General features: G+C 32.5%; 2 protein-coding genes across 3 annotated transcripts in view; both read left to right on the plus strand.

The window, feature by feature from the left end:
• Positions 1-13207, plus strand: part of LOC117211253 — a 28657-nt gene extending 15450 nt beyond the window's left edge. The window contains exons 3-4 of the mRNA XM_033454936.1: positions 8211-8470; positions 9479-13207. Of these exons, the coding sequence (XP_033310827.1) occupies positions 8211-8470; positions 9479-9578 (360 nt within the window). The 3' untranslated portion in view covers positions 9579-13207. The remainder of the gene's footprint in view (positions 1-8210; positions 8471-9478) is intronic.
• A 4832-nt stretch (positions 13208-18039) lies between these two features.
• Positions 18040-23011, plus strand: LOC117211244 (ubiquitin carboxyl-terminal hydrolase 36). Of its 2 annotated transcripts, XM_033454924.1 has the most exons (8): positions 18040-18462; positions 19209-19751; positions 19861-19968; positions 20075-20301; positions 20385-20783; positions 20860-21779; positions 21900-22036; positions 22595-22935. In XM_033454924.1, exons 2-8 carry the CDS (start codon positions 19256-19258, stop codon positions 22933-22935), a joined length of 2628 nt encoding a protein of 875 aa, XP_033310815.1. In that variant the 5' UTR covers positions 18040-18462; positions 19209-19255. The 2 variants fall into 2 exon arrangements, with proteins under 2 accessions (XP_033310815.1, XP_033310816.1); XM_033454925.1 differs by lacking the exon at positions 18040-18462 and having other exon boundaries at positions 19256-19751; positions 22595-23011.
• The last annotated feature ends 1947 nt before the right edge of the window (positions 23012-24958 follow it).

Consider the following 24958-nt stretch of genomic DNA (forward strand, 5'->3'; position numbering starts at 1 on the left):
ATGTATGTACATAGTTCTTCGTATAAATACAATCATTGTCTTCTTCCTTTGCTTTGCTCTTGGCTATTTTCAAGTGTAAATACAATTTACGTACGTGAAATTGATATCGATGAAAGACGCGATGAATTTCCACAAAATGCCTCGCACGCATCGCTTGTTCCAATTCAGGTTATTTATAATTTTTTAATCGATTTACGACGAACTACGGTACGGTTTCGAATTACGACGAATTTTAAACGAACTACGTAGCGTTCTTGGTATTGATGAAAACACGCATATACATAAGTAGTACGTAGTGACTCACGAAGGTAATTGAACACTTCCACAAACCTTTTATAAATATACTTGTTATGTATATTATGGAAAACATTTCAAGATTCCATTAATATTGTAACGAGATACGTCTATTATAATTACTAATTTCACGTGCATTTCGTAGAAGTCACAAAACCATTTACGCAGTTAATTATCCATTATTAATAAACCAGTCCATGATATATTTTAACGCACCCATTGTTATCGCTAGTTATATTTGAAGACAATAGGAAAAGAACGTAATTCTTCGTTAATTTTCTGATTTTAATGTTATTTGCTAGCTATTGTATAAAAGAATGTATTTTAAAATGAGACTATCAAAATGCGGATAATTAAGTGTACAATGAACATTTTTGTGAACGAGATGTACGTTTCCAATAAATATCTTGTAATTTTTATATACATTTGCGGACTGTTTTCGAATTCTATCGATGCAATGATTAATTATATCTCATTAAAAGTGTTGGAATATAATTTTCCAAACGTTGCGTATAACGCAAACAACGTATTCATAAAAATCTTCTATGATAATTATTCGCGTAATTTTTATAAAAAAAAAAAAAAACAGTGAAATTTCTAAAATTCGTAGAAAAATGAAGGATGCGGTCAAAGGTCGTTTCTGATCAAATATAAGATTACGAAGATAGACAAAGCACAAAATTAATGAGTTCTGAGATCGCGGAGGCGTTGTACACGATTTTCCTCGGAACGTTTAAAATATTATTGTTAATTAACTTAAATTATTCGCTTCTCTGTCAAACTTGATTTTCTAACTCTCGCATTCTACCACTGTCGGCAAAAACTTTTCAATCTAGTCAAGTGCTCTTACGATGGCCGAACGTGTTCAAGAAACGATCTCTAATACTCCTACTGTTGCTGACGCAACGTTTTATCTCCCTATCCAAATGTTCTGTACTTTTTCAACGTCGTCGCTCTGAGATGTTACGTACTGACGTAATATCATTTCCTCTTTTACTTTTTTGAGAAAAGTTAAGTGCCTTATGTATATAGATATATTAGCGGTAAAAGCAAATGAACGTGCTTCGGTTTATTTTAAATGAATAAATACGTCAAACGAAGATTATACACGAGTAGTATGACTTTTATCAACGAATAACATGTTGCGAAAAATATATGTATACACACGGTCTATCCCAAAAATAACGGAACTTCTTAAAAATAAGAAAGCAGAGAAATCCTTTCGACGAAAATCTTTTATTTTATTCAACTACTACCGAGACGTTGCGCGTCTTTTCGTGGTATCGCTTTGAGTATCGTAACGGCTCCTCTTCGTTGTTATTTGAAGCCGTGAGAAGAAAAAGTAGTTGCATCGCTGCATCTGATGAACAAAATGGGTGGTATGATATCTTAATTTGCTTGTTTTCAAGAAAAGCAATTACAGCCGCATTATCACGTAACAGAAGCAGATTTTTCGACGCGTCAGCGAACTCTACCCTGACGTTGATTGCTATAACTCTTTAGCTAATTCTTCAGCTAATTCTGTTATAACTCTAAGCTTTAAATGACATTAATCGCCATAAAAATTTAACTTGATGATAATAAAGGATGTATTTCTACGTGACAAAAGTTTCATTATTGTTGTCGCCATTGGTTTTTTCTAATCCTAAGAAATTCGATTATTTTTAGGCAGACCGTGTGTAATACATGAGAATCGAATGATTCGTGTAATTTAACACGTGGGTGTTTCTGTTAAACGTTTTGATTCTCAAATGTTGTGTTCGTATATTTCATCGAACGAATAGTACAAATATACTTTTTGGAAATTACTTCATAATTCACAGTTTAAGCAAGGGAAGTTGTAAAATAAAATTAAGTGAACTAATCCAAATTATGGGAGTCGCTTATTATCCGAAGATACCGTTTCAATGTTAATATGAATAAATAATTCGATCTGAAAATCATTGCTAACAAGTAGCACACCGGGACATTAATATATTCTCAATTATTAATTCAATAATAGCTGTACAAAATATTTGCAAAATTAAATAATTGTAATATTTAAAAAGTTTTTAAAGTTTCTTCCATATGTATAATCAAAATTTTACTATATAATATAGCATAAACCTTTGTCAAGAAGATTCCATTATATTTTTCCTGCAACAAATATCGATCATATTGATAATTAAGATGAGTGCAAGCATTTCTATAACTCTCATCCTCTCCGCAAATGATTATTTCAAATATATAAATGCAACCGCAATGATAAAAGCAGTTCTAAAACTTTTAATTAGAAGCAATCAGTCGCACAATCTGATTAAAAGTAAATGTAACGAAACATCGCACATCATTTCCAAATAATTTACATTAATTTAAAATTCTTCATTTAAATTCAGTTGCGGCGCACGAAACTGAACAACTTCGGAATAATTTCATAGCTGCGAAACGCGGTGTACTCTACGTTCGGAAAAAACCGATGTCAGGGAAAATTGTGCCGTATTCTTTATCAGATTCCATCGTCGCTCTTTATAAATAGAATTTCCGGGGCAAGTCCGGTTAAAAACGCGGCGGACGTGATCCTCGTGTAAACGCGTGAACCGAGCGGCGGCACGCGTACGAGAAGAAAATCCTCCGACACGGAGAAAAGAAAGAAGAAAGGAGGCTACGAGCTTCGCTTATGAATTTCAAATGATTTCTACTTGAGATTTCAAAGGCAAATTACCTGTGAATGCGAAACTTTCGGCCGTTCAGAGGAATCCACGTATTCGGTGGGATTAACATTTTTTATTGCTTGTGAGAATCTGGGTCGAGAGAGGAATCGTCAATAAAAATTGAGAAATGCAAGAATGCGAGACGCGTAGTAGAATTTTTCCTGTATTTAGAAATAAATCTAGTACAGTGTGAAATTAAGACAAACTGCCTGCAAACACGAAACGTCAGGATGTGAAATTAGCGTTTTTGGTGTTAAGCTTGAGGAACTTGAACTTTTGATAATTCGAGATATATTAAGGAAAGACGAAATGAAAAGGATAAACGATTAATTTGTTTGATATGTAGATTATTTAATATATGGGATAAGTATTAACGAAGAAAAATATCTTTTTAACAAATTGAGTAAATTATCATATAAAATTAGAATAATTACTAGTTGGGATATTTATTTAATTAATGAAAAAAAATAGAAATTTTTCTATAGTGTTCTACGATAGACAGAATCGGTTAGTTTACGCAGACAGAGGGTATACATCAAATTCATACAGATATTTTTTCGAGTACCTCTTTACATTGCTTCTCTTTAGAACATTCCAAATGCATTTCAACTGCATTCATTTAACTCGACGCATTTAGCGAATGTATTTAAAAAATATTACTTGAATCCAAAGATCCAAGCAATTTAAACTTCAAATACAGAGATTCCAATTAGTATCAAATTATGTACGTATTATATTGCACGATATATATCATTTCTTGCATACATTTTGTTGTGCAACGTGTTTAATTGCATTGTATAAGGAAGTTGGAATTTAATATGTCAATTAGAGAACTACGATTCACTGACATATGCTTGGAAAATAGTGAGAAAGTGTTACCTTCGACTTTGAAGCCTGAAACATTCGACACCTATTACTCAATAATGATAAAAACAACGATCGATATTACTTGTAGAAAGAAAGCAAGAAGAATCTAACATAATATAATATACGCTCACAACATCCGCTATTTTCTACCAGACTCCGAAAGGTGAAGGTTGAAATAAGGAGTTAGTGCAAACGCAATCTATGGATTAGCCATGTATATAGATGAAATTTTTATTTCAGCCTTATGACCCTTATTTTATTCTCAAATTTCCTCTCTAATACAGGCTTATTTAAATTGGGTAATAATAACGTGCATACGTAAGAGAAAATATCGTTTAACTTTTGCCTCTGTTTTCTCCTTCTTCTTGTTCGTATCTTATTGAATTTATTAGGTTGTCGGAAAAGTGTCTTTCTTTCGCAAACGTGTTTTTTACGACAGTGCACCTTCATACAAACGTGAAACCAAATCTGTGAAATGTCGCGGAGTTTATCTCAACAGAACAAAATGAATCGTACGTAATTCGGCAAAATAATATAAAATAAAAAACGTTGTGCGTCTATTATTTCCTCATAAAACGAAAGAAACTTTTCGGACAACCTGATAGTTTCGTGTAAATTCTACGATAATTATTCATTGATTTAAACAATCGGAAATTTTATGATTCGTAACACTTGACATTTCGCTAACTTTGATCTATTTTGGAATTTATATTGTGAAAGTTTTCTTCCTACAATTTTTTAACGTTTACATTTAAATGGCGCAAAATTTTATTTGTCAAACAAATATCGTCGTATCTGTAAAACACAGAAAAAGCTCGCCAACTTTTTTCTGAACCGCGATACAAGCACGCTGTCAAAATACAATTCCGATTAAAAAATTTTTATAGATCGTACCCGTGCAAATCTTCCAAACACCTGCAGGGTTCGTAGGACGACCACGTTTAGAGAGAGCTCTCTGAATCCCTTAAATTAGGCTTTAATTGCGAGTAATCTCATTTTATAAAATATCGATCAACAAATTCTCTGGCTGTTTCCTCAGGAACACCGTTTTCCCTATATTTCACGGGATAGCTGAAACTTCGTCCTACAAACGCGAGTTCTTTCCATCTGAATTTCATTATGAAACTTTACGGGACGCAGAACAAAGAGAAAAAGTAGCTCCGTGGAAATGTAGAATCTCCGTGAAAATTCTCATTCAGTCAAACGGTGTTGATTTTCTAGCAACAGCCAGAGGACGATAATTCGATTAGGGAACGACGAAAGTCTCTGGTCGACGGGGGGATGCGAACGGCTGCAAATTAATCACGATTTTTCCTTTGCATAATTTTTCCATGGAAAAATGGAAGCGCCACGTTTCTCCGTTGTAGCATAGCGAATTACCAGGACAGAAATTGAATATTTCCTGGACGCGGCGCGGCGTGCGGAAAATGACGTCATTGAAAACTCGTGGGCGTTCTGTTGAAGCGGCCCGTAACTACGCGATAAAGCACATAGAGTCCTGTTTGGAATTTATTTTCCCGCCTCTCACCGCGCACCTCCTCCGCAGGTAATTTTTATGAACATCCTTCCCCGATAATCGACGCTAAATTTAGCTGTTCTTTTTTTACATCTAAACGACCATCTTCTTCTTCGTCGTCGTCGTCGTTAATACAACTTTCGGGATAATAATAGGGCGATGAGATATGGAGTTGTTATCGTCGACACGATGCTTTACGATGTGGATCCTATGACGTGTAGACACAGTGTTTGTTATTTTCGTTATTCTGGACGAAGGAATTTGTTGTTGTTGTGAAATGATTAATGGACTTTTACGATAATAATTATACGTTTCCTGTCTTGAGATTCTTTTTCGCGTACATCGTGTGAATGGAGTGAAGCGAAAGTGAGAATATTAAGTTTAGATGATTGGAAGGTTGGAAAGAAACTTAATTTCGAACTGCTACGAATTATAACATTCTAAAACATTGCAAATGTGATTTTGTCGTAATTTTGTTTGAATCCCTCAGACTAATAGATAATACTCCTATATAGATTGTTATAATTTTTCTGACATTGGAATATACAATTTCGTGATGAATGCAACTGTATACATTTTCTACTTGAAAGATTATGATTAGTCTATTCATTTCTCCGAGTTTGAATGTATCATAGGCTATATTATTTTATTACTATGATTACTATTAGTAGGAAACGTCTCAACGGGGGACTCTTAACTTTTATTTCAGGCATAAGCTGCTTTCCTGTTGGGAAAACATTGAGAAAAATATGAAAGAAACGTTTTTAATATACGTTATTTCCTGTTTCAATTTTCCAAACAAATCCAACATCAAAAGCAAGATCAGCTGTAGTAGGATCAAAGGCGAAGTTTCAGTTAAGATCGAATATAAATGTATACGAGCTGTGAATTTATTAAATTTGATTTCAAAAATTATTTTTTGAGAGAAAAGACCAGGACTGCGTTGACGAAGGAAAATAAAATCAGTTAGATTTTCATGAATAACGAATAAGTTGAGAATAAATGAAATTAACAGATTTTTATTTGAAAAAATGATAGATTTGAATAAATAGTTGAATTTTATCCACCATATGAGGAAAATTATACAGTTTTTGGTGTTTCGCTGGTTAACGTCGCATGACGGTAACCTAAGTTGAAATCTGCTAGTTAGCAAAATGATGCAATTTGAGAAATTCATTAAAACCTTCAAGGTTCAGCCTTGAAACTCGATATTATCTATGGATAGTGAGAGGGGAAATGCGAAGCTCGAATTTTCACTATTTCAATGCTAGAAATTGCTTCCCTTGGATGTTCGTCCGCCTTGAAAATTTGAAAGTAATCTCAGAAATCCTTGAATATGAAACGAAAACGCCTTAAACGAACCATCTAAATTTTCTGCGAATTTATTAACGAACTTTCCAATAATTACAACTGTTGTAAATCATCATTGAAATGTTTTCAGGTAATATTTACAAATTTCATACGGATATTTTGAGAGCAGAATGATTAGCATATAATTAAAAAGAAAAGAAAACCCGGAAAGCATTTCCTTTTCGTTGCCCCTATAATCTATAAAAAATATATATAAAATATATAAAAAAGTGCTCAAAGCTCTTTCGTTTATCTCTTATTTCAAACCATCTTTTTTTTCATCGCTCAAACATAGCGTAAATGCGCTCGCATGCTTAATAGATTATTCTATGCCATTTTAACGCTTTTCTCTGTTTGTTACGATTTTCATAAAGAGAATGCTAAAAATTAATACGATACTATAGCTATCCGTTTAATTATTCCATCACAATTTAATTAATAATAGGTTTTTTTAAACATGACGTCGCGCGTCCAAGTTCTGGTGTTTCTTCTTCGTTTAACTTCTCAGTTGCAGGATATTTCAAGAATTCTATTTCTAATTAAGTCGATCCACTCCTGCGCAGCGTACTGGGAACAATGTTTGCTTTCGCGTAACTCTACATATAAAGGAAAATTCCTCACAAAGAGGAACCTTCAAAGTTAAAGCTCGCATTTAGCAAAGTAACTTGCTAACGGCAGCTGACACAACATTAAATAAACTATCTTTTAAACAATGAAACATTGTAGGAAAAGAACGAGCAACAAAGAACAAAAGAACAAGTACGCTTTCAAAGAACCGTACGAAATGTGGAAAAAATTCTTTTATAAATGGAAGGTATAGATTTTTATTCTTTGAAAAATTTTGAAGATTACGTCTAAACTTGAAATTTAAAATCGATGACATTTTGCTTAGATCACGATGAAAACAGATATCAAAGCAGCACTGAAAGTGAAAATAAATCGAAGAAATTACAGAACGTCTAGACGGAGAAAAATTATTATTTCGCAAGATAACAGTATCGTAATATAATTAAGGAAAAGAATTTAGTGTTCGAAGTAACTAGAATTCTAAAAATATTGAAAATGGTTACTTGATTTTCATTAAACTAAAAGAATTATGATAATATGTATAGAACATAAATTTTTATAAACAATACAAATTTTATTAAAGAACGTACAGATCCAATTTCTACGACGATGTTCCACTTTATTAATTTAATTATTTTGATTCATTTCATTCCAATTACATCATTTCAATCAATTTAAATTCCATCAAATATTAACTCGTATAATTATTCTATTATTCGTATTAATTTCTCAATCTCTATATGTATCAGTTATTTATTTAATTATTTATTAATTACTATCAATCTCACCTTTAAAAAGAAAGATTCTTGTTTCACAGTGTCATTTTTTTAATATACTCATACTACTCGTAGAATAATCTGATAAACTACGTAAAGTATAAACTATGAAGCTGATTATTGATTCAGACTTTTTCAATGTTTTCGAAGGTCAATTCTTTACACGTGGTAGTTGGATCATTGCTGTTGGGCGCAGTGGTATTGGTGGTCGGTCTGGTGCAACTTGCACCTGGTGCAGAAGCTGCACAAAACTCCACCGCCCTTATCGTCGTTGGATGCAGTTTGCTGGTGATTGGCGTGTTCCTCGCGCCCCTCAGAGCTTTGTGCATCAAGAAACAAAAGGCTGGTCAGAAGGATGGAACACATCAAAGAAGTGTTACCAGCATAGACATGCTTTTGGCTCAACACAGGTGAGTCCGGACGCAGTGCGGATTATGTTTTGCGACTGAAATAATACAAACGACGACACGAGCATCATAGACGACTTGTTTAATCGCTCGTGAAATTTTTATTGTTTCGTTGATTGAGAGAAAACATCGATACAATTTTCCTCTGTTACTTAATTTATGAATAAATGTGGGAAAATTTGAATATTTCATTCAATAAAATTTGATGTATATGTAAAATTAAAATTTATAAAATTTAATGTAAATATTTGATTCATTTGGTATATTTTAACATTGTTGTCGCGTCAAACGTAATGTAATCGGTTTGAAATCGTAAAGAGATAGTTCTTTTTTTTTTAAATTAGGGAAATCTTGCAATAAATCAAAGAAAATTATTAATATTAGATCTGTCGAAAAATTCTATTGTTTCTTATGTTCCTATTTGCTTACTCGTTTTAAAACTTATTCGCTAACTTGTGATACGATGACTATCATTGTATGAGATCGTATTCCATCTTTCTAGTGACTTCATTCGCATAAGAATCTTTTATTTTTTTTATTCAAATTACGTCATGTTCATTCTTTAAATATTTTTTATCCAGAAGATACTGTAACGATCGAAGCAAATGAGAATCAAAAAGGATCAGATCAAGTCATTCTTTTCAAAACCGATTTAGAAATTTTCTATCGCGACACACACGCGATAACATTACCTTCTGGTATTCGTACAAAGTAGTATCATTATCTAATAGCGTATTTATCGTTAAACTTTTAGTAACAAATTGATAATTGCCATCTGTATTCATCGTCTCTGTGCCTGAGATGAAAATAATAGAAATCAGATGTAAACGACGAAACTTTCCCGCAGAGTTACTAACTTTCGAAGCCAATTCCAGTTTCGAAATTAACCCTTGATATTCGAATAAGGATTAAATGACAAAGTTTGAAATTTATGAGAAACGAATAGAAAAGACTTTATAATAAGTGAATAAAACGCAGTAGTAACATTGCTGAATATTTTTTTACAAACAGAGACTTCACAGTGCTGACGCCTGATGAATTGGAAGATCTCGTCGGCCGACCAACCTCCGCCCTGGAGAATAAAATCCGCAAACAGGGACACAATACCTAGGTATTGTCGGCCTCGAAGAAGGCCCATTCATCGTCACCATCGTGCTCGAACACGCCATCGTCATCGACGTCGCCAGGAACTAGCTCATCCATTCTCTACACGCATCGTTACGACTCTCGAGAACATAGTCTGGTTTAAGCAAGAATAAAAAAGAAAAAGCAGAAAAATCGAAAAAGGCGAGAAAAAAGGAAACTGGCGTACGGTCAGCTTGACTTTTTAGATAAAATCAATTTTCGACTAGTGTGCACGTACCAAGAGCTGTTTCTTTCTACGAAGGTTGCACGTCTTGCCTTTAGCTTGGTGCAAGCGGTATCCCTAAGGCGATCGAGCGAAACATCATGAATATCATGAACGATTACGTTGCTTTCGTTTGATAAGCACATGCGATAGAATCGCCTACAAACACATAGTACATTCTTTACGATTGATTGACCGTTGTTGTTGCTTCGTGGACTCGGGTCCAATTGTTCCGAACACGAATAAAAGATCATGCAGCAGAAACTCGACATGTGAATCGAAGAAAAGTCGACGACACCGGCAAGGAAGATATTAACCGAAGACGCTGAAATCTTGACTACGAAAGGGGCATAACGTGATGACGATGAAGGTGATCAATTGGGCTAACGATCCCTTCTAACCGTGAACATTTTCTTCGTAAATCGATTGGACGAATCGGAGTATTTAAAAGGAGAAGTTGTAGAACGAGTGGCATTCAATTCGCATAAAATGATGCAAAAGATAAAGCAAAAAGGGACCTAATTACCGGCTGCCTTCCTTTCATCGTCGTCCAAAACTCTCTCGGTTCACTGTAGGATCTTATTTCCTTAAGCACGTGCGGACTTTACTATCGTTTCAAAGCAGCAGCACACTTGTTTCGAACGATCCTGTGTACGAATGTTTTGACTAGAGTAATCGTGTAATGTATTTCAAGTATAGTTAATCCCGTGATCGTTCGTTGGCTCGCAAAAGCGTCGAGAATTGCGAAAACAGACCCGATGCACGCGAATTACGTTTCAGCTGAGTCTTTGCACCACTTGTCGTTTGATAAGGGTAAGAGTAGAGTTTCAACATGACGAAATCGACTCGTACGCGCGAATCTCAAGAGGATCTGCCTTTTGGTTATACTCGTTGAAGACTATACCAATGACGAAACTAGTCTTCCCTCGAACGAACACAGCAGAATACATTCGTCGTCGAGGAGTCTAGCTTATTTGTTCGTGTAGAAATCTTCGAAGAATCTTCGACAAAGGAATGATCGGAGAAGATTTGTGTAGATGGCTGATCGAATTGTCACCAGGAACATCCAAAGGCTGCTTCACGGCTAACGATCACTGAAAGTTTTCGATTGTTCGGAACATCGTTTACCACAAGAGACCAAAAAAGCAATTTCGTTCGAGACTTCATTGTGTTCAAATCGCCAAGATACAAGTCTGACTCTCAAGTACGTTAACCGTTTAAACGTTATTAGAGAAAAAAACATTTAAATAAAAATATAGATCGATCGGTCGACGTGCCGCGGACAAAAAAATAAAGAAATCATGTATCGTAAAGTTTTTTGTATAAAAATTTAGATTAATTATAGCACTTGATTACTTCATTGCAACTGATCACTTCACGAAATGAAAGGATGGGACGAAGAGAAAGGGACAACAAGAGGGTAAAAGAAGATCGAGACGCGAAGGAAAAGAGCAGTAAATAAGTTTCATGCATTTGATGACGCGTGATGTTTAGAATTTAGCGATTTGGAAACGATCAAGCGAGCCAAGTAAGTAGCTTGGAGCGGCCTTGTTACAGTCAACAGACACCCTGCAGATACTCGGAAAATATTTTTAGTCGGGACCTGGTGCCCGTCCACTTGCCAGTAATACGTTTAAGTGAATAAACTTTCACACTATAAGTATCTATCACCGCATGATGTATTTGCACATATCTTCGACTATTAAGTAGTAGCTGTAAAAAGATTTGGAAGAATTTGGGTAAACGGAGAGGAATATGTATTTGTATGCACGAAACAGCGTGACGAGAGTCGATATCTCGAAAAAAGAACTTCTTAACTAATGAAAACGTCATATCTAATTAAGCGATTAATTCTCGAAACAAGGATTAACTTGCGAACGAACTAGAAATTATTTCATTCAACCATTATGTAGATAATAACGATATCATACCTAGAATTAATTTGCATAGTTTCTTTAAACATCCATCTGCTCCTCTAAGGCCACACAAAACTAAATAGCCGTACATATGTATACCGCGTAAACGGAGAACGACAGTTACTTTCGGATATCGAGTTCCTGCTAAATTATCGCTACAATATCTTGTCAATACTGTTTGCGTTCGATGAGATACGTTTCGAACAAGAAAAACGATAATTAAGGCGAGAAAACGAGTAACGAGAACGAAAATGAAAAGATCTACGGTCTCGTAAATATTTGAATAGTTTAAAATAACGAAAAAAGAAAATGATTACTGAGCCGACCTCGCTCGAGATACTTTGCGAACGTTCTAATAATCTAGTGAATTTTACGAGCGGCGATATATTTCATAAAATATTTTTATGGTCGACAAATACCATGAGAGAGTTTAAGGAACAAAACGAGAGCAAAGGTTTGCGATATACATACATATACATACGTATTACGTATACACGTGTCTTTTAAATTAGTAATTCATTTCGCGGACATTTGTGTACAGATAATTATGTACTGTACTTAAATCATATCAGGATTGTTAGGTGTTTCATTCGGACACCGTTTCGTTGATTCTCACCGCGCACGTTTCTATGATTTCGAGCATCGTTCTCCAGCGAAATTCTCCTCGCGGTTCACCAAGAACGGTTTCACGAGTGTTTTCAAGAGTTTTCATCGCGCAACAATATGAATGTCGTATCATAATAATCGTGGCATGATAGAAACGAATGTAACGCGGTTCATCTGCTTGACACCCGTTATACGAGATCGTGGAACACGGTAATATATTATTCCGTTCCATGAAATAACTATAGAGAAATTCGTGGTTTTCATCGATCGTCGAAAGACGATTCGAAGGAAATTCGATCATAAATTGAACGTGTCGTAGCCGAACAATGAGGCCGCGAATGCTGAAACATACCGGAAAACGAATATTAATAAATTATGTGCTTCATATTACGAAACATAAATCGATGTTTAGGCTTAGTCCATAGGCGTTAAGGCTGCTCGTTCGTTTGTTAAAGAAATGGTGGAGTGAACGAGACTCTCGAAGAGCGATTAAAAATATTGTCGAATTTAGGGATAATTACTCGAGAAAAAAACGATCGTATCGATCCCAGAAAGGCTGTTAGAATCATATTACATTTTCTATTTCATGCGTATAATTATAAATGATAATTCACATTCGAGGATTCGATTCTCTATACACGCCCAGACTATCGTAGACGATCGTTTCCTAATAAATAACTAAGAAATATTAGATTCATAAAATTTTTACAAATTTTAGTGCGATTTAATATTAGAATACGCATTACGAATAATAATCTTCCGATGTCGATCAATTCAATGGAATAATACTATTACGATACAAAATTAAGAAGTTATACATAATAATTTCAGATAGATAATACCAAAAAGTACTTTATATATACATATATGTAAAAAAGATCATACATTAGCGTTAAATTTTAGAAACCTTTACTGGACAAACAGATTTCTGTTTAAATCCTGTTTTTTTACACACCCTCTATATAGGTATGCATTTGTATAAATATCCGCAGTCTAATTATAACAGTTCTAAACAGCTTAAAATCCAATGTATTCAATAAATTTCAATTATAAAAGTAATCTATATGTGGCGGTCATGAGATTCATAATGGCGTAAATCAAGATTTCGGAAATCTACATTTAATATGCAAGCATCTCTTAAAAGTATCGTTTCTTTAGTTTCCGAATTAACGAAGTTATAACTTTCATCTCTCTTGCAATACAATTTCACCACTTGAAGAATTATAAATTTGTTATTATATAATAGTAAAACAGTGGATTGACTTACACCATTATGATTCGCGTTCAGCTCTCCGTACGATTCAAACGAATAAATATCATATCCATAGTATATGGTCTCCTTTAACAATAATTGTTTAATATTTTATTCGTGTAATGCCGATCGATAACTACCATTTTCTGGGCGTACAGAATGAATCCAGGCACACGAACATTGCGAAAAATCTATCGTTCGAAATTTTTACCGATTTTCTCATTGATGGCTAACGATAACGATGCGTACGGTGTTGTGAATTCCTGCGACAAGAAAGAAAGACAAACTCACGCTTAACAGCGTTAATGAACGTTTAAATAGCGTTACGTCATCTTTCATTGAGAATGGAAGTGAATGGAACAGCTTAATTAATCAGCATTTGTTTACGTGAAAATGTCATTAAATTATTACAGTCGATCTCGTTCTCAATCGTGTCGCTAATAATCGTGAACATAATGACGTAAGATTAAACGATAACACTACGTAACTAACGTAAGTTACTATAAGTAAGAAAACATAGAACGTGGATAGACGAGGTAGCATTCATTTCGAGTAATTCTCGAGCAACAAATTCGCGCCTGCAAATCTTTTCCTTTCGTTCACGGACAATGGTCGTGGTTTCGGAACCATATCTTTTTTGGTCCTCGATTAAGGAAACGAACGCTGAACAAGTTACGTCAATGCTCTGTCACAACACCTTAACAAAAGATTCAACAGCAACGTCCTCATTAATGTCAAATTTCGCAATTTAATAGAGAGTTAAGGGAAATTAATGCGTGTGTGATAACGAACCATTTAATTATGTAAGATATCGATTTTGTCTTATGATTTATACGATCGGCGTTCTGTCTTATTAATTAAGGATCAACAAAGGGTAGAGCGTACGTTTCTTCTTTTTTGCAACGAGCAATGAATTTCGAAGGAAACATATCTATCAAACAAGCGATACGTAGATAACTATTTTTTCATTGCCATTAGTATATACAGCAGAATGAAGTAAAAAAAGAGTAAGAGAAAAAAGAAAAAAGAAAAAAAAGGGGAAAGAGCGATTGAAACGACGCTAGATACGCCGCTACTGAACATTCGTTTATTATCGAACGACATCCCATTTTCGCTGAGATTTCCTTCTACAGTGAGAGACGTTTGCCTTAATTTGTAAAATGTCCGCTTCCTTTACATATATAAACATAAATCTTAGGAGGAGTTAGCAAAAACGAATAGTTTCGATGATGGATAAATATGAATACGTTTCTAGGCGAGCAAGCAGTTATTTTCGAACGTGAAGTAATTTGTAATAGATGAAAGGGGAAAAGGGCGATGGAAATATTTTTGGGAGAAACAAAGATTTGGATTCTCCTTTGTTCTTGGCGAATTCATTTCGTTTCGCGTATAGAACGCGACAGAACAGTAAGGATATTGTCATTGCTAAAGTTATAGTTTCTTATCATTTCGAAATGCAAAGTTAGTTTCCTCCTTATCTGACGCTTCATTAATCAGTATGATCAATGTCTCAAGACATTGTATTTCTCCCTAAAATATTGCTCCCATGGTAGTACTTAATGTGAAACGAATCTGGGTAAGGTGCAACAAGGAAAATATCATTCATATATTAATTAGAAATATTATTAAAATTGAAAATAAAACCAAAGATAGTTATCCTGATTTTGCAATAATTTAAACGTAAATACATCGTACATTTAAAATTGATTTTTTTTTTTCATTTCATAATTGACTAAACCACGTTTCTCAATAATTTTTAACTGCTTCAATTTATCATAAATTCATCGAAATTACAAATCTCACTCAAGATAATAAGAATTATAAAATTATGTATATGATTTATACGGTGGGAGTCTATCATACTTTATTTGCACAGAACAATTATAATTAATAAAGGAGAACAGATTTCTTGTTGCATATTGGTATCCAGTTTAATATTAAGTCATTCAACGCACACACTTAGCTGTAAGAATTTTTATAATGGTGCTCTATGAGATCGTCTCTGCCGTCGAATGCTGATATCATCACACGATTTGTCTCTTTTAAATATCAAAACTTTTCTTTTTGTCGCTTATTAAAGCTAGATGAACGAATCGAAAATATATTGCGTGTATTTACATCTTTGGCTTATTCCACAGAACACCACGGTACACGCTGAGTACTTTTTATTGTAAATATTAGGATACGTAAAGGAAGGATACAAAAAGGTGATAAAAAAAACAGGGGTAGGATGAGTTCAACGCGCAATGATAATTTTTTTGTTAGTCGTAGAGGACGTTCGACGACCGTAAAAAGATGATTATTATTGTTACTATCCTTATTATATATAAGTAGCCGTGTTTAATGACCAATTGGGATGTCATGACAAAATTGTTAGGACGAATTTTAATTGAAGTTACTAAAGGTGGACAGTTTTTAATCCGTGTCTGATAAAAAAAAAGAGAAGTTGCTACCGAGAATGATTTAAAAAAATTTCATACAAATGTTTACGATTGTCTTCTGTATTTCTAATTCCCACTCGATATTTCACACATATTTTAGTTGAAGTTAAAATTGATTCGACAATATTGTATTCTGATTTTATGGATTACGAGACTCTGTTAAAGTTATTTAATCGCGCATTCATATAATCCGTGGCCGATTTTTTAGCCACGGAATTCACTATCAGATACGAATTAACGAGGCGCTATATGTTAAACAGGAATTTAAGAAAAACGGCTTAATGCAAAGAAAATTTTGTAACGACACGAAATACACTATCGTATTGCCGATTAGTACACGTAATCGAGAAAGTTTTATCGATAAGCTTAAAACTAGAAATATCACAATAACGTTTACGGAATAATGATAAAACGTTCACGATGGCGTAACTTTTCATCGTTATGTCCGTGATAAGTTCATTCAGCGTTGTCTCCATAATTCAACATTGCTATATATCATTTTGCAATCACAAATTTCAAAGCACATGGTAAAAAGAATTCCAAAGTTACGTCAATTTTTCGTTACTATTAATGAGTTGCTCCTCCATTTAAATAATATAGTTGAACACTAATGATTAATAAAAATGGCTCTCAAGAACCAACTGGGATAAAGCAAACTTTTCGTATGAAAAGTTTAGTCTGTTTTATCACTGCCAGAGAGTATTTGAAAAATAACGTAGACTTCCTAAAGAAAAAGTATGATTAAGAATATAAACATAGATCGATCAGTTTCATCACTTTCGAATAAAGGAATCTTGATCGAGTTGATATACTAGTTTGTTTAATGTATGCATGATTGTAACGAGGTTCTGATTTCTTTTAAAGAAAATAAAAGAAAAAATGAATTTTTATTGCACAAATTATTCTGGCATAGTATATTAATAAAAAAAGCAGGAATAAGAGGAAGAAAGTAAAATTAACCAGATATCGATGTTCCCTTTCGCCATCGTAAACGTATTAAAACTTCTACTAATGGCTATTACACATTACAAATATTTTATCTGGAATATTATTACCTTGTCGCTTGAAAGTTGTGTTAATCTGTATATTTTGTAAGCAAAGATTATCGATAGCAATTAATAAAGATACTATTACGACAGAAAATATGGTTCTAATTGTCATAAAATGAAGAAACATTTAAAAATACATAATATGTTTAAAATTTAAACGAATAGTGGTCATTACTTAATTGTACGAAACATTGTCTATTGGAAACAGAAGAATTTATTATATATATATAAAACATTTCTTAATTAACTGTAGAAATATAATTAATAATAAATTTTACTGAAGATCAATCCCAATTAACGAACCCGTAAATAGTAAAAATATTAATAAATAACAAATTTTTGTTATTTACTATATCGTTTTTGGTAGTATAAATAGCATATAATTTACAGATTACATACAAAACGTAAAACAAAAGATATACTTTTCTAAATAGGCTTTATTTTCATGATTCTTAAATAAGTTTTTAATATAAAATATTCTTCATATACGTAAAAATTTATATGTAGTATATTATATATACTCGAATAAATATACTATTAAGAAAAATAGTAAGTTAATTACTAATTTATATTTTGACTTTAAAATACCCAAGTATTATCGATAATTCCCAATTATAATTTGTACTGTAATTATAAGCACTACAGAAATTTGAGATCGGAAATATGTAAATGAAAACTTACTTTATTTTTGCTCAATTAGTTTAGATTTCTAAATGCACTTATATACACACATATTTCAACGATGAATAATAAAAACATTTATGAACTTCACTCTTGTCATGTACGATTAAAATTATAAAATTGGGGAAAATACTGCCAAAATTTTTGAAAAATTACAAAATGAAAGCTGTACATGTGAATTTCGTGCAAATGTAATTCATGGAAACCAAGCTTTAAACTTGTGGCGCCTTCACGGTCGAATACACAGCACCTCCGATAGCATCGCAGAACCCAAGGGAAACGATTTAATGGCTACCGTTGTAATTGCAAATGGCTGACATAATGAAAGAGGATGGGTCTTGATTTCGCATGCTCAAAACTAACAGTTCTAAAAATGCCGTGTAATATTCACACGTGCTAATTTGAATAGTGTTTCTTGTTGAAATTATTGTCATAATTATACATGAATTAAACGTAAGTGGGATAAGTGTAACAAAGTACGCGGGAAAAAAATGACTCGTGGCCGGAGACACGCGCCCTCAGTTAAACTCATCCGGTAACCGTTTCGAGGCACGTAAGCGCGTGGAATTTCGAATTAATCGATAGCATTGTGATTCTACGTGGTCGTGGTCAGCAAATATCGTTTATAATGTAAAATGTGTTACAACACCGTTGATAAAAAATATTTGTATAAGATATAACGTATATAATCATCAGGAGAAGGTAAACAATGAATCTGTTGGCGCGGTATCTATTGCACACCGCGTGCTTTTAGTGTACTTTGTTAAAGGTTCGGTGTGATGTCGTGTAATTACATGAAACATTTCACGTAATTTCGCCTATTCTTTTATCGTATCGAGAAATTCATATATATCGTTGCTTCAATCCATCGTAAATAGTGCTTTCATAAATGAATTAATAGTGAAATTAACCCTTTTGACTCGGTATCTATGAAGCAGTGTATTTGTGGTAGATACATATCTTAAGTGAGAAAGAAGGAAATGTTTGATTGTTGTGTCGTAGAAAATTTTATTTGCTTTTAAAACGTTTCTCCAAGTGATCTATCTAATAATTATATTATTTTATTATGTGTTATAAAAAAATCTTGATTCTTTCTGCGTTTGATTACAAAATTTTGTAAATTATTTATTTTTTCCATAATATTCATTATCTGAATACCATATTGACTAGAAAAAATGTAAAAAATCTGAGTTTTTTAAATGTATTTATTAATGTTAAAGTTAATATGTAAATATGCATTCACTGGTATAATTTGCGTATTATATGCTATAAGATATTGCTTCTCGTTCATGTAAGAAGTATACGTTCTCAAACATTGCATGCATATTGCAAAAAATAATATTAAATATTAATATTATTTTTATCTTTTGATATCTTTAATTTTAATAATAGAATAGGTATATTATTTAATATAGTTATTTTATTCTTACATATTCTTTTGTATATAGGGAATCAAATAACAAAAACTTTTAATATAAAGTAAAATAAAGTGAAAATGCCTGCTGTAAGCATTTGTGACCCAGTTGCGGCCACTCTTCGTCGTACATTGGAAACTAATCAGTCCAAAACATCAGATGACTTAACAGCAAATTTAGTTACCAATGCATCAAGAATTCTTCAGTCAGAAATTCAATATAAAGAAGTTGATGATTATCAAACAACAATTCTAGATCAACTTAAAGCAAAATACATTGTATTAAGTTTACCAAATTCTGAAAACTCAGATGATAAAATGAAGGATGGTGCAAATTATATAAAGAAAAATGAAAAAGTATCGAAAGGACTCAGCTTGCCAGAGCCAACAGTTACTTTATATTCTCCAAAGAAAGTTAGCCTAGGGTGGAAGGGTACATTTCCTGTTGGGGCTGGCATGTATAATGTTGGAAATACATGCTATTTAAATAGTACTCTTCAAGCTCTGTTTCATGTACCAGCACTTGTAAATTGGTTATTGTCAGACTCTCATCATACATCAAAGTGTGAACAAAATGGTAGGTTATTAAAATTTATAATTTACTTTACCATATTCTACACATTTTTAAGATATGAAATTATAATCCCACAGTTTTGTATCGTATTGTGATAATAGGTTAATTTTAGATGGAGGTGGAGAATGCCTTACATGTGCAGTGGCTAAGACTTTACAATCTAGTCACCAAAAATCAGGATGTGCTATCAAGCCATTCTACATATATAACAAACTAAAACGTAAGTATTAAATAATTATAAAATAAGTATTATAAAATGTTAATTAATTATTATTAAATCTTATATGTTTGTTATATACATATATATATCTTATTTTTTCTATTAGTTATTTGTCGAACCATGGTGCCAGGGCAACAAGAAGATGCTCATGAGTTTTTACGTTATTTATTAGAAGGCATGGAAAAAGCCTACTTAGCAAGACACAAAGCTAGTAAACTAGACAGCTATTCTAAAGAAACAACACCTATCAACCAAATTTTTGGTGGTTACATTCGTACTGAAGTAAAGTGTCTACAATGTCGACATGTTTCCACTACTTTCCAACACTTTCAAGTATATATAATATACAGCTTTTCTAATAATCATGCTATTGATTAAGTATACAATAAACTAAATATGTTTTCAATTTTCTGCAGGACTTATTAGTTGATATACGTAAAGCAAGCACTTTGGATGAAGCATTAAGTAGCTATTTTAGCCGTGAACAACTAGATAACAATGATTACAAATGTGAAGCTTGCAAAAGAAGAGTTCCTGCTACGAAACAATTTAGCTTAGAACGACCCCCTAAAGTGCTTTGTGTGCAATTAAAAAGATTCAGCGTTCTAGGAGGAAAAATATCTAAACATATAGGTTTCAAGCAAACTATAGATATGGGCCCTTATCTTTGGAAAGAACCAGGGGAGCCTACGCAGTCACTTACATATAAGCTTATGTCGATAGTTACACATATGGGTCCATCAGTTAATTGCGGGCATTATACTGCAGTTGCGAAAGTCTCAACAGGCCAATATTATTCCTTTGATGATTCTTGTGTATGTATTAACGATATGTCTTTATTTGTAAAATATCGAACTATCTTGTTAATACCAAAAATTCGTTTGTATATAGGTTCGTCCACTTAGTTTGAGTAATGTATTCAGTACAAATGCTTACATAATGATCTTTGAGATGGAACAACAAACGCAATCTCAGGTTCAAGCTCAACAAACTGTCAAATTAAATGGTACAATAACTGTGAACAACACATTATCTTCATCAGGAAGCCCTATGAATAAAACTATAACTCCCAAGGCATCAACATCTGGATTACACTCATTAAATGGATTAATCAATGGCACATCGATTAGTAAAGATAACACAGATAATACAAAAACAAATTTACAGATATCAACAAATAAAAATGCGGGACTTCAATTTAATACCCAAAAAAACGCAAATTTTATCGGGCCACAGTTACCACAAAAATTACAAGATAAGTCTCAACCAAGATTAATTATGCATATTAAAAATGGAAAAATTTTGAATGGAAATAGCTTAGTTCCTTATGATGGATCTAGTGAAGAAGAAGATGTTAGTTCTAATGGAACATTAAAAAACCGCACAAATTTAAACACACTTACAAAAACAAACACTTCTGCTAATACTACTAATGGTACACAGAAATGTTCCCTAACAAAAAATGGTTCTCCTAAAATAAATCTTAATGTTTCAAAGACAAATGGTAGTAGTGTATCTCAGAATCAAAGTAATGTAATTCATTGTACAAAAACACAAAATGGTTCTAGCTGTAGTACCATTACAAGTACAATAAAGTATCAAAATGGTAAATCAGAAACAAATGGTAAGACAGAAAATAGTAATAATAATAGCAAAAGTAAGTGGCATCAATCTGTTAGAAAAACAGGACAGGACGATAAAGTAATTACAAAAGCTTCAAGCAGTAGTATGAAAGGTTGGCAAGTTTCAAAGGATACATCTTTTTCTGCTACATCAACTGCAACACCAAACGGATGGTCCGTGACTGATAAGTAGGTTATATTTTATTTTTGATATAATGTTATTTAAAAAGCAATATAAATTAAGCATTATAATTCTAGCAAATTTAATTCAACGATGTTTAATATACGTATTTAAACATTTTTTCATAGAGAAGATATCCATAAAATTAGTCAAAATAATGGCACGCCAAGTGCTGCGGCTTTAAGAGATTTCAATGGAACAAATCGTTCCGATACGGTTTCCCATTTATTAAAGATGTCTCATCGTGGTTATGGCAGTTCTTCGGGTCAGTACAACAAAAGAATTCTATTGAAGAACCAATTGAATCCAGCTGCTTTCCCTTCAAAATCCTCATCAACCTATTGTGCGCCCATGCGTCCTAAGTCCAAAAATTCTACATAAAGCAATATAATAAACATACAAGGAGCGAAAATTCTTATTCGCTCAAATGTTTTGAAACCAAAAATCCCGCCAATAACTTTAATAAAAATAATAATAAAATAATAATAGTAATAAAAAGAATACTAGAAAAAAAAAGAATCTTTTCAGTGATAAATTGTGGATATTATAAAACATTATGAGCAATATATAAAACATTATATTGTTAATCCCTAAATTAAAAATATTTGTTTTGTTACACCTCTGCTAAGTCGGTAATAATAAAAAGTATATTTTGTGATTTATTAAAAAAATTATGTTAAGTGTTAAAGTAACACTATTAAATGACAAAAATATTAAAAACTGTGTACAAATATTTTTATTCTAAAAATTTACTGATAAAATAATGTCATTTTCTTATCAAACGAAATAGTGAGTACTAAAGTATATGCTTGTTTGTTTACAGTTGCAAATTGGAATGGTAACAGAACACATTTAGATAGAGAAGTTGATAATGATAGAAGGGAAATACGTAAGCGACATTTTAATGCAGATGATGAAGAAATAGATCGTGGTCGAGTCAAGAAAGTAAAAGATCATCGAACGTATGAAGAAAGAAGTAACTCGGGGTATAATCCTTTCCAGGAATATCAAAATGGCAAAACGTGGAACCGATCTCTTAGTGGTTATTATCGGAGACATTACTATAATACTTCCAATAATGGACGACCACGGCATGGCAGAAATTATAGGCCTCCGCATTACAGATATCATAATCATTCTCGTGCACATTGGCAACGAGAATAAAATAAAAAAGATAAGTTGTTGAGAAAGAATTTCGGAAGCAATCCAACGTCGAAAGACTTCGTTAGGTTTCAATTACGAAAGCAAATTATAATTTTTCAATACGTTAAAATTAAAATAAAGATGTGACAGTGTTGATTTAGATAATTAATGTTGGACATAATAAATATTCAACATTCATTATAATGAATCGCTAAACTGCATCGTAACAACCATGCATGTTCCTGACAGAGTCTTCATGTACTCTATTGTTGTTTGTAGCTCACGTACGTATGTGGACATTGTACTACATAGTACACGGGGGATGAGTATCAATAGCTCTGCCAATCTTGTGTTCAGTATGAACGGAGTAAAATTTGTTATAAAATTGTACTATACTATATGTGCGTTATTAATTTAGAGTGCGTATTAAAGAAATATATGTATGGATGCAATGGTTAAGAGTTTAAACGGTATATCGCTAAGTGTTTAAAATTTTCTTGTTAACTTTTTTATACTTTAGTTATGGTCATAAAATGATGTTCTTATTTAATTTGAAGTAACTTTCATATTACATAACAATGTAAAAATCTTTAATAAGTATTTTATACTAATCTTATGTTACTTACATTGATACCATTGTTGAATTAAAATTATAAACACAATATTCGACATATATATATATATACTCGGTGTTTAATTGTTTATAGAACTTGATAAGTGTCCATACATTTTCAGACAAAAAAAGAATACATGTTAATTAACAGAAAATAAAGTTATGTGTAAAAATAAGTTAGTTTTAACGAGACGAAGATAAACTTAAGTTAAAAAAAATATTTTGAAAATTTTATGTCAATAACATCTTTCATTTATGATATAATAATCCGTCCTTTGTTTTAATTAACAAAGATACTCCTCCCTCATCGAGCTGTAACAAAAGCATTCAATTAAGCAGTCAATCTTGCTCGATCAAGAAATGTGGTCTTTGTCGTCGCTTACTGAAGAGAAATATATTCATAATAATTACAATGATTAATCAGTAAGTGAATGATTTCTCTTAACATGGTGAATGTGCATACTTGTGAATACATGTGACTTCAATTCTCTTTTTTTTAAACATAATATATATATATATATTATATACAGGTAATTCCAGAGTGTTTGTGGAACTTGTGAATAATCGAGTGAAGAGTGTTTAATGGTAATGGATTAATAGTATCAAGTTATTGAAATATTAGTTTAAAAAGGAAAGAAATTGTAAATTACATATATAAGTGTAGAATTTTAATATTATGGATTTTTCATAGAGCATTAAAAATTGCAAAGCCATAGATAATTTGTTAAGCCAAGGATAAAAAAAAAGCTGGCTTTTTCGCCTGCTCGTTATATATAATACCTCGTTATATTATTCTACAAATTAAATATTAGCCAAAAAAAAGAGATAAGCAACCATACGTTAAGATCTGATGATTGTTACAGATTTTATGGTACTCGATATTTTTCAGAAGATATATGACTTGGACGTACATGCTGGACCTGTATCTTTATCCAAGATATTAGTCGCAATTGAATAATCACATTAGCTTGATATTGCGGTGAATACAATATAATTACCGTAATATAGCCTTAAATTAAGCATCATGTTATTACATGCTCTAAAATATAATAACAATGGTTTCTGCATTGTATAAATTCATGTATCGTTTGAAGAATGAGATTTGAAGTTCTATAAAATCGGTACATCTGATACTGTAAACGTATGTGATATTGCTCTGTACAGAGGTGAACAACAACAAACACCAGATTTAATTTATGTATTAAGTATCACAAATAAAACGGAAATTGTCGTTTGTACAACATTCAAACTATCGATACAAACAGAGTGAGATGGACGTTAAATCCATAGAAACCAATTCATTTATACTATAAAGAAAAGAAAAAGACTATCGCGTTTTCGAGCGAAGATAATATAATCTGTAGACGCATGTAATGTATTTTTATTTTCATCTTGTATTCTTATAATTTGTTAAAAAGTAATTCTTCATAT

Source organism: Bombus bifarius, unplaced genomic scaffold, assembly GCF_011952205.1.
Source record: "Bombus bifarius isolate JDL3187 unplaced genomic scaffold, Bbif_JDL3187 scf7180000008225, whole genome shotgun sequence".
Taxonomy (NCBI): Eukaryota; Metazoa; Arthropoda; class Insecta; order Hymenoptera; family Apidae; genus Bombus; species Bombus bifarius.

Bases quoted from the DNA above. Each gene is read 5' to 3' on its own strand.
- LOC117211244 (XM_033454924.1), top strand. From the start codon at position 19,256: ATGCCTGCTGTAAGCATTTGTGACCCAGTTGCGGCCACTCTTCGTCGT. The intron at 19,969-20,074 runs GTAAGTATTAAA...TTTTTCTATTAG, and splicing joins CATATATAACAAACTAAAAC to TTATTTGTCGAACCATGGTG. The intron at 22,037-22,594 runs GTCAGTACAACA...GTTTGTTTACAG, and splicing joins TGGTTATGGCAGTTCTTCGG to TTGCAAATTGGAATGGTAAC.